This window comes from Vigna unguiculata, chromosome 3 (genome assembly GCF_037176805.1).
Source record: "Vigna unguiculata cultivar grain cowpea cultivar isolate G323 ecotype 2 chromosome 3, ASM3717680v1, whole genome shotgun sequence".
NCBI lineage: Eukaryota > Viridiplantae > Streptophyta > Magnoliopsida > Fabales > Fabaceae > Vigna > Vigna unguiculata.
In genome coordinates this window covers 11,679,074-11,688,250 of record NC_140794.1, presented here as the reverse complement: position 1 = coordinate 11,688,250, position 9,177 = coordinate 11,679,074, and the positions used below count along the sequence as shown (strand labels likewise).

The 9,177-nt window shown below is 33.1% G+C and overlaps 1 protein-coding gene and 2 pseudogenes across 5 annotated transcripts; 1 reads left to right on the top strand and 2 right to left on the bottom strand.

Annotated features, from left to right (window-relative positions):
- Window positions 1–1,282: 1,282 nt before the first annotated feature.
- Window positions 1,283–8,601, bottom strand: NPQ7 (antigen receptor-like protein (DUF565)). Of its 5 annotated transcripts, none has more exons than XM_028064860.2 (4): window positions 8,445–8,601; window positions 8,226–8,351; window positions 2,544–2,797; window positions 1,283–1,937 (listed from the first exon to the last, which is right to left on the bottom strand). In XM_028064860.2, the coding sequence occupies exons 3-4, from the start codon at window positions 2,720–2,722 to the stop codon at window positions 1,493–1,495; spliced, it is 624 nt and encodes a 207-aa protein (XP_027920661.1). In that variant the 5' UTR covers window positions 2,723–2,797; window positions 8,226–8,351; window positions 8,445–8,601; the 3' UTR covers window positions 1,283–1,492. The 5 variants fall into 5 exon arrangements, with proteins under 5 accessions (XP_027920661.1, XP_027920665.1, XP_027920664.1 ...); XM_028064864.2 differs by having other exon boundaries at window positions 2,544–2,785; XM_028064863.2 differs by having other exon boundaries at window positions 2,544–2,765.
- Window positions 2,804–8,213, bottom strand: LOC146887471 (uncharacterized; annotated as a pseudogene).
- LOC146887472 (uncharacterized) lies at window positions 4,974–5,668 on the top strand (annotated as a pseudogene).
- Window positions 8,602–9,177: the final 576 nt, after the last annotated feature.

The window sequence follows — 9,177 nt, the reverse complement described above, 5'->3', positions numbered from 1 at the left end:
ACTGTCATACATGATCATAAAACCAAAATGAAATCAATTTTAAATACATATCCAAGTTTTAAAGTTATCATAGTTATCATACAATTAAACCTAATTAATATTCATGTTGACTACCATCTATCTACTGCATCATCTTCACTACTACATCACCTATACACTAAAGACTTGTCCACTTGTATAACCTTTCTCTATAGCCATCTTCCTTCCAAACCAAATTGTCAACCCATAGGTACAGTCAATGGTGGATCTATGTTGTAACATAGGGGGCCATGGCCCCCTCCAAATTTTTTTATATTTATATTATTTATTATATAATTTTAAATATATTTTTAAAAATTTAATATTTTTAATATACTAAAAAAATGTATATATCAGTACATAAAAAAAGTTTCTTTTATTGTCTACATTTATTTTTTAATTTGACCTTTTGAATATTTTTTAAATAAAAATAATTATTTTCTTAATATTATTTTTCAAGTGATCATTTATTTAATTTAATCATCTTTTTATTTAATTATTTTTTTTTAAATTTAATCACTATAAATGAAAATTAATTATAAAAAATATTTATATTTAAATTTATAATTATAAATATAACAATAAAAATAATTATAATATTATTATTTTTTATTATCATACAAAAATAAATACAACGTTTTTACTATTTTATATAAAAAATTTGGGATTACTCTTTTGGATTTTATTTTAATTCAAAAATATCAAGTTAGTCCTTTAATTTTTTAGTTCTAATTTGGGTCCGATTTTTGAAAGAATGAAGCATTTGGTCTATTTTTGTTAATTTTCCTGGATTGGATCAATGTCTTTTAATAAAAATTGTAGTTGTGAATAATAATTTTCTTTGTTAATGTAATTGACACAATGCTAATGTCAATTTTGATGAAAAATCTTTGCTTCGCTTTAAGAAATTTAACAAAAAGGATTAAATTACATCAATTTTTAAGAGATCAAGATCAATTTGAGACTAAAAAAACTAAGAGAACCAATATAACATTTTTGAACGAAAAAATGGACCAAAAAAATAATTCAACCAAAATTTTGACATTTCTAAAATATTGACCGAAGGTACGCCAGTGATTACAAACACCACATTTTTTACTCCCAGATGAATCAAGTACAATAATTAGGTGTTAGATAGGTGTAGAAAGGTGTATGATTATAATTTTCCTAGTTTAAATAGCTCTACACTGGGTGCATGCAACTCCAGTGACTCATTAGTTTCCTTAGCAACTCAGCCAACGGGACAGATGTACATGCAAATGAATTCGAGTGCTAAGAAAATAAAAGTTTCTCCTTCAAAAACAGCACATGCAAAAGGGCGCACTGTGAAAAAAACTCATTAAGCAATCGTCATATATATTATTCACATGCTACAATTAGATGACTATTGAAGAACTAGAAGTGCTGTGAAAATTGACTTACCAGAGTCTTGTGATATACAACAATAAACTGAAAAGAAAAGTGTTGTGGGTTTTTAGCTGCCTAACTTAAAAGCGTCTACAAAGAGACCCAAACATATGCCAGCTTTCCAAAAGTTCACCATCACTAGAAAAGACTGCAATCTCCCAGGCCTTGCAGTGGCAGGCATTCTATATATTAGCATGCCAATTCCCTCAATTGCAGCTACCACAACACCAGCAACCAGAACATCCCAATCACCAGTTTGCCCAAGGATTGTAGCTAGTGCATTAGCCGTGTAGAAACCCAAAAGTAGTAGGAATATTTTCAAGGGTAAGTTCTTTCTAGTTGAGTTCAGCTTTTCTAGAAGTTGTTTGCCACCTGCAGACAGTATCCTACCCAATCGAGTACCACCAAGATTGGAACCGCCTTCGTTGAAGCTTTGTTGGTCACCATTTCCAGATACTCCACCTGTGTTCAAGGCAAAAGCTATTTTCCACTCAGCTCTTCTTCCCAGGAAACTGAACCAGGGTAATGAAAGACAATTAATATTTGCATGGTAATGAAAGACTCCCTTAATAGTAAGATTCAGAGGTGCCTAAAATGTGCAGGCCCTTAACAATGCTATTAGAATTGTAAAGGCGTGCTTATTTCTAGCATCTTATTACGCAAAAAGAGAAAGTATCTTATTGGAAAGAAAGGAGTAAGAAAAATATATGCAAAAGGTTATGTGAGAAAATAAAAGTATTCATGGGAAGGCTGCATGATATCTCCATTTTCAGGTTTTAAGATAAGAGATGCTAATAAATAATATAAAAATTATACATAACAGCAATAACCATTGCTCTTTTTCCCACTATGTGAGGTCAGCTACCACCTATAAGAATCAGACGATGCTCTTGTATTTTAATAAAAAGCAACTTTTCATAGAAGCCATTTAAATCTAAATCCCTTTAAAAGGTTTTCTTGGTCTTCCTCTACCTGTATTTTCTAGGCTATCCTTCATTTAATCAACTGTTCTAACAGAGGCTTCATTCTTTTTTTTTTTTACAACAAATAAATAATATGATGAAAAAATCACCATAATTTTAGATCAAGGGGCAAATTGTTTGAAAAAGTTCAATTACCAGTTCTGAGCAAAAGATGAAGACTTCATGCCAACTTTTAGAGTTGGCCTGTTAATATTTTCACAAACACAACTGTGGATTCTGGAAGTTGCAAGGGATAGACATGATTTTTCGGAGCTTTCATTCTCTGTAATTGATAATCTCCACTTCAGAATCCAAGATCCCACGTGACAAGCCATGTGTATTAAGAAGTTATAGTGCTCTGAGGCTTCTAATCTGCACCTGTTCAAAATCTTAAGATGCTATATGCAGAGCTTAATATAAAGTATCACCCATTAAAACACAATCAACATAAGTTTAACTTAAAACTATAATGTAATGAATGAGTTTTTAGGCATAATACTGAGGGTGGTAGCCAAACATTCAAATTCTATTCTAGGTGGTAATAGACAGACGGCAATTGCATATAAAAAACACGTGTATGCAGATAATCACGGGACTTCTAGCTAGAGGGACCTGAGAATATATTTGCAGTTTTTTAATTACTGACATAATTCATAAAATGGGATCATAAGTTTGGACATGCATAAAACAACTAGTAAATTCTTCTATGTTTAATACAAACTATCCAAGGAAATCTTTCATATTAGAAGCAGGAAAATCATTGTTCTCCTCCACGTGATCTTCATTTTCATTAATGTCTTCTCTTCCATGACCTTCATCGTTATCAACAATTGGAGGAGCCTCCAAATCATCAGCACCACCACCTCTACTAGCATCCAAACTTGAACTTACTTCATTTTACTCTACAATATTCATCATCAAAAGCAACATCATCCATGTTATAGTCTTTTGTTTTCCTAACATCCTTCATCTTCTTCAATCTTGAATTAGCCATAACAAACACCACATCATTCATGGTCTTTTGCAATAAATGATTTCTTCTCTTGGCTTAGACCTAAATAATTACAAAATTATTTCATAAAAAGTGAATTTCATAGGAATTCTTACCCTTTCAAAAGCACTCCAGTTACAATTACATCTAAATAAACTACAAGTCAAACTCAATACTCTAATCGCAATTCTTTGTAATTCCGGAAGTTCATCACCATATGATTCCACCATTGTGATGAAGTTTTGGTTGAGTGCCTGTTGAGCTATCGGAGTACCAAAAAATCCATATTTGCTCTTGAAACTCTCAATGTGAGCATCAATCTTACTAATCTCATAAATGTCTCACACCAACCTACCCAAACAATCATACATTCCATGTTTCAATTCATAATCAGCTTTATACTCAGCATCATAGTGCAATATGAGATTAAGGTAATAGCTTGCACCACACAATGACCTATTCAATTGGTTGTCCAGTGATTTGGCAAAAGGAAGTATAGCTACAAGAGATAAAAATAAATTAATCTCCAAAATCAATAATTCTAACAAAATAAATTAGAAAATCAAATATGAGTGAAGGACAATTAGTTATTATTACCACCATGGAAAATACTTTGTATCTCCTCTTTAGCAATATCCATTTCTTCATAAATAAATCTCGTGGCTGGTTTCTCATCTGAATCCACCATGTGCAACATCTTAATCAGGGAAAAAGCACCCCTCATGCAATTCAAAATATTTTTCCAACATTCCTTATCCAATATCAAATTGTCCACAAATCCTCTATCTCTAGTCTTTTTCAATTGACTAGATTGCCACTCCTTTGATGTGAACATCTTGACAGTGACCCTTTATTTTCATTCAAGCATCCCAAAGTAAAATAAGAAGTGGCAAAACAAGTATTGACCGATCTTATCAAATTTGTCTCATTAGTAAATTTATGCAACAAGGAAATAAGACTCGTTCTTGAATAGATGTAGGTTGTGATTTTCTTACCATTGGCTATTGTGTATCATGATGGAATGGTATTTTCTTCTCAAAATCTTTCAACATCAAATCAATGCAGGGCACTAAGTATAGTCCTTCTCATCCTATCAGTCCATCCATCTCTCATTATTGTGCATCCATTTTTCTTCCAAAATAGTTTAGGTTCTTCCAAAACCAGACTGGTCTTTTCAACTTGTTGCTTCAAATATTTTATCCTAATCTCATGGTAAGATGGTGGCCTAAATTTGGCCCCATGTTTGGCAACCAACTCAGGCATCCTCCTAAACTCTTCCCTCTTTGCTACATTAAATGGAATAACATTGTTGTTGAAAAATAAAGCAACTTGTTGACATTGATTTTGGAAGCAATTTGTTGATATCCCTTATGCAGCCCACTGCATTGATTTGATGTTGGAAGATTTTGAGAAGAAAATACCAGTCCATCATGATACAATAGCCAATAGTAAGAAAATCACAACCTACATCTATTATTTCCTTGTTGTACAAATTTACTAAAGGGACAGATTTGATAAAACCTGCCAATACTCGATTTCTAACTTCTTATTTGACTTTGGGATACTTGAATAAAAATAAAGGATTACTGATCTGGATGTTCACATCAAAGGAGTGACAATCTAGTCAATTCGTAAAGACTAGAGATGGAGGGTTTGTGGAAAATTTGATATTGGATAAGGAATTTCGGAAAAATATTTTGATTTGCATGAGGGTCGCTCTTTCCCTGATTAAAGTGTTGCACATGGTGGATTCAAATGAGAAACCAACCATGGGATTTATTTATGAAGAAATGGATATTGCTAAGAGAAGATACAAAGTCTTTTCAATGGAGTTAGTAAGAGGTAATAATAACTAATTACATTTCACTTATATTTAATTTTCTGATTTAGTTTTTTAGAATTATAGACTGTTTTTGGAGATTAATTTATGTATGTTTATCTTACATATCAATATTCCCTTTGGCAAATCATCGATCATAAATGGAACAACCAACTGCATAGGCCATTTGCATGTTGCACGCTAACCTTAATCCCATGTTGCACTATTATGTTGAGTTTAAAGTTCATTATGAGGTGAAACGTGGAATGTGTGATTGTTTGGATAGGTTGGAGGGAGACTTTGATGAGATCAATAAGATTAAGGCTCAAATTGAGAGTTTCAAGAGCAAATCTGAATTTTTTGGTTATCCGATAGCTCAACTTGCACTCAAAACCAAAACTCCATCACAATGGTGGGAATCATATGGTAATGAACATCTGGAATTATAAAGATTTGCAATTAGAGTATTGAGTTTGACTTGTAGTTCATCCGGATGCGAGCATAACTAGAGTGCTTCTAAAAGTGTAAGAATTCCTATTTATGAAATTGATTTTATAATTATTTTTTAGAGGCTAGTATAATGAGTTAATTAATTTTGTTATCATTCAGGTCCACACCAAGAAAAGAAATTGTTTACAGCAAAAGACCATGAACGACGCGGTGTTTGTAATGGGTAATTCAAGATTGAAGAAGAGGAAGGATGTTAGGAAAACAGAGGACTATAACATGGATGATCTTGCTTTTGACAATGAATGGACTCCGGAGGAAAATGAAGCAAGTTCAAGTTTGGATGCTTCATATGAAGACATCTTAGATGAAGTTGGAAAAAATGAAAATGCTCGTAGAGGTGGTGTTGCTGCACCTATGGATGACTGAGAGGTTCCTCCAATTGTTGATAATGATGCAAGTCATGGAGGAGAGGACATTAATAAAAATGAAGATCATGTGGAGGAGAATGATGATTATCTTGCTTTTGATATGAAAGATTTCCTTGGATAGTTTATATTAAACATTGAAGAACTTATTAGTTGTTTTATGCATGTCTAAACTTATGAACCTATTTTTAATTGTTATGAACCAATTTTATGAATTATGTATGAGTTATTTTTATCATTTATATTACTTTTGATCTATGATGCACGGATACGGTAATAGGATAAATATTTCATTGATAAGTATCGGTAAGGTATCCTAAAGTATCGGACACGGGTACATGTCTGACATTGGTGACCCAAATTAAAGTATCGGTGCATTATAGTTTTTAATGATGCACCTATTTATGAATATAATATTTTATCTACTCATAACTCTTATCCTCAAGTTACAAGTTTTCATTCCCTTTCCGAGCCTTATGATCCTTGAGTTTGAGAAGATTGGTGATGGTGACTAGAAAGGTTGAGAGGTTGGTTGAATAAGTTGACTGGCAAATGGTGGTTGGCCAAATGATGTGGTCACAACAGAGAAGAACTAAGTGTGCAGGTCTCAATGTTGTAGGATCAGAAGCACTGGCGAAAGTATCATCAGAATAATGACAGAAAAAAATGGCTAGGAGTGTTGATGGTAATGTCATCAAAAGTCCAGAGGCAGTGGTGGTCTAGGTTTGAGGTAGAATGCATGAGGGAGTGATTTGCAATTCGCAGAAGAGGGAAGTAAAAAATTGGAATGAAAAATGTGAGCCTAGTTGTGAAAAAAAAATATTGTTCCATAGTTGTTTTAGGGGGGCCCTAAGTTAAAACTAAGTTTCATCGAATACATTTGCGTGATGGCATGTTCACTCACAATTTTGGATGCAAAACATGGTGCGACGACCACAACCAAGGACTGACACAATACGACCTTCAGGTGCATAGGGTTGTCATTCCATACTACACTAGCGTATAACAGCATGAACACACTATTGATAACTATGAGTAAAGAAAGAGAGTTGTGTTCGGTTCCTCAACAATCTGCGTAAAACCAGCCAAAACCCCCAATTATGGATCATTCATGATGGATTTCTACCAACACTGGTTGCTACTTGAAATTAATGCACTGTATTGCACAAATATAATGTTAAGTTAGCTAGTCACTATGTTGACGTCTATATGTAGTGTTAAATGAACTAGGTTCTGTTATATATTTATAATAATATTGCAAAAATAATAGCGTTGCAGTTGTTACAACGTGAGCAAGCCTCCCTCCTTTTTAGGATGGTGCATGTTGCAGCGAGATCTCCTCCACATGTTGATCCCACATCCACATTTTATGGGATATTATTTTCCACACTAAGCTTCAGTTACAGAGCATGGATTTTTAAAATTCATTCATCACTTATAAATAGGAGCTTAAATCCTCTTCTAAAAGAACTTTTCTCGTCTCTCCTTTTCTTTTTCTTCCTTCTCTCTTCTCTTATATCCTGGGTTACTTATCTTGCTAGTTTCTGCTATCCTCAGGATATATCCGAGATGTTCCTGTTGTATCCTGGGAGATTTGCGCATATACTGCGGATAAATCTTTAAAGACAGTGTTTTTACACGCCTCAGGAAATTCCTTTTATCTATACTTTTATCTATTTTATGCATATTTGCTAACAGGTTCTTCACATTCTTCCATACTGCTTTAGGTAAAGAAACTAGTCTACGAATGCTTGCTTAGGTTTGGTCATTGGATTATCGACACTTTGACAAGTAAAAACTAAATGGGGCTGGAGAAAGAGTTAATGGGTAAACGCAAATACATACTATGAAGATAAGCAGGAAAAAAAAAATCACTAACACATATAAGCAGTTCAGGATACCAAAGATTATAAACAATCTGGAAGCATTCAACAATCAAGTGAATAAAATAGAAAAGAAAACAGTAATGGAATTTGTAAAAGCCAGATGATGAAAACAGTAATTGCATAAAAACAAACAAGTAATCATATTTACCCTAATAAGCTCCTAAGGGTGTAACACCCTCCATTAAATTTAAAAGTGGCCACTAAAATCAAGAATAAGTATAGAAACTAGGTATTCCCTTATGCACTTTAAAAAAGCCGCAGCCTTACCTAAAACTCAGCCCAGAGTTGCTTACAAAATTCTGAAGTTGCTAAACAACAACAAGCAAGTAGCCCTAATTGTTGGCAATTTTATGACCCCTGTGAATCCATCTACAGATATGATGATTGAATCTTCTGTTATGGAAGAAATAGAGGAATTGATTGTCAAAAAGTGGAACATCAGTATCCAAAAACAGAATACGAGTGAAATGTTAGTACCAGTGTTACCTTCATCAAGAGAGAACGATGAAGGACTACCCAGCAACACACCCAGTGACCAGAAACTCTTCCTACAGAAATGTAAACAAAACCTCTGTTTATTATCTCTTTCTTTTCCATGCCACTCACAATTCGGGTCAAATCACTCACCCGAACCACGCCTCTCGGGTCCGGCAAACTCTAATTAATTTACAATAAACCTTTTTCAGTGATGGTAAAAGGTTAAATTAATAAACCATATTTTTAATTCTTCCTAATAAGTTCACCAGGCATAGGGATGGCAACGGGGCGGGGCGGGTACAGGTATCATGATCCCATCCCCATCCCCATAATAAAAATTCATCCCCATCCTCATTCCCAAACCCAACGGGTATACAACTTTTGACTCATCCAATCCCCACCGGGTAACGGGTATTTTCTTATACCCATACCCATACCCATTTTTTTATTGTTCCATATATCAATTAAATATTTTTTATAAAAAAATTTAAAAATCACACCAACGAAATCATGATACTATCAAAATATTCAATATTAAAATAACATACTCTTTTTGATTTTCATGATGTCAAATATTAAGAAAAATATTATAATAGTATAAATCTCAAATTAAAGTATCAAATAACAACTAAATAAAATTCAAATAATTATATAAAAGCTAAAAAATTACACATTACTAAAATTTTATAATAACCAAAATATTTATTAATTTTACAAATGATCAGTGGTTTCATTTGCATTC

What these genes read in the sequence shown, in the direction of transcription:
- NPQ7 (XM_028064860.2), bottom strand. Translation starts at nt 2,722, where the DNA reads ATGGCTTGTCACGTGGGATCTTGGATTCTGAAGTGGAGATTATCAATT. An exon ending in TCATCTTTTGCTCAGAACTG is followed by an intron (nt 1,938 to 2,543) that starts GTAATTGAACTT and finishes ACCCTGGTTCAG; the next exon opens with TTTCCTGGGAAGAAGAGCTG.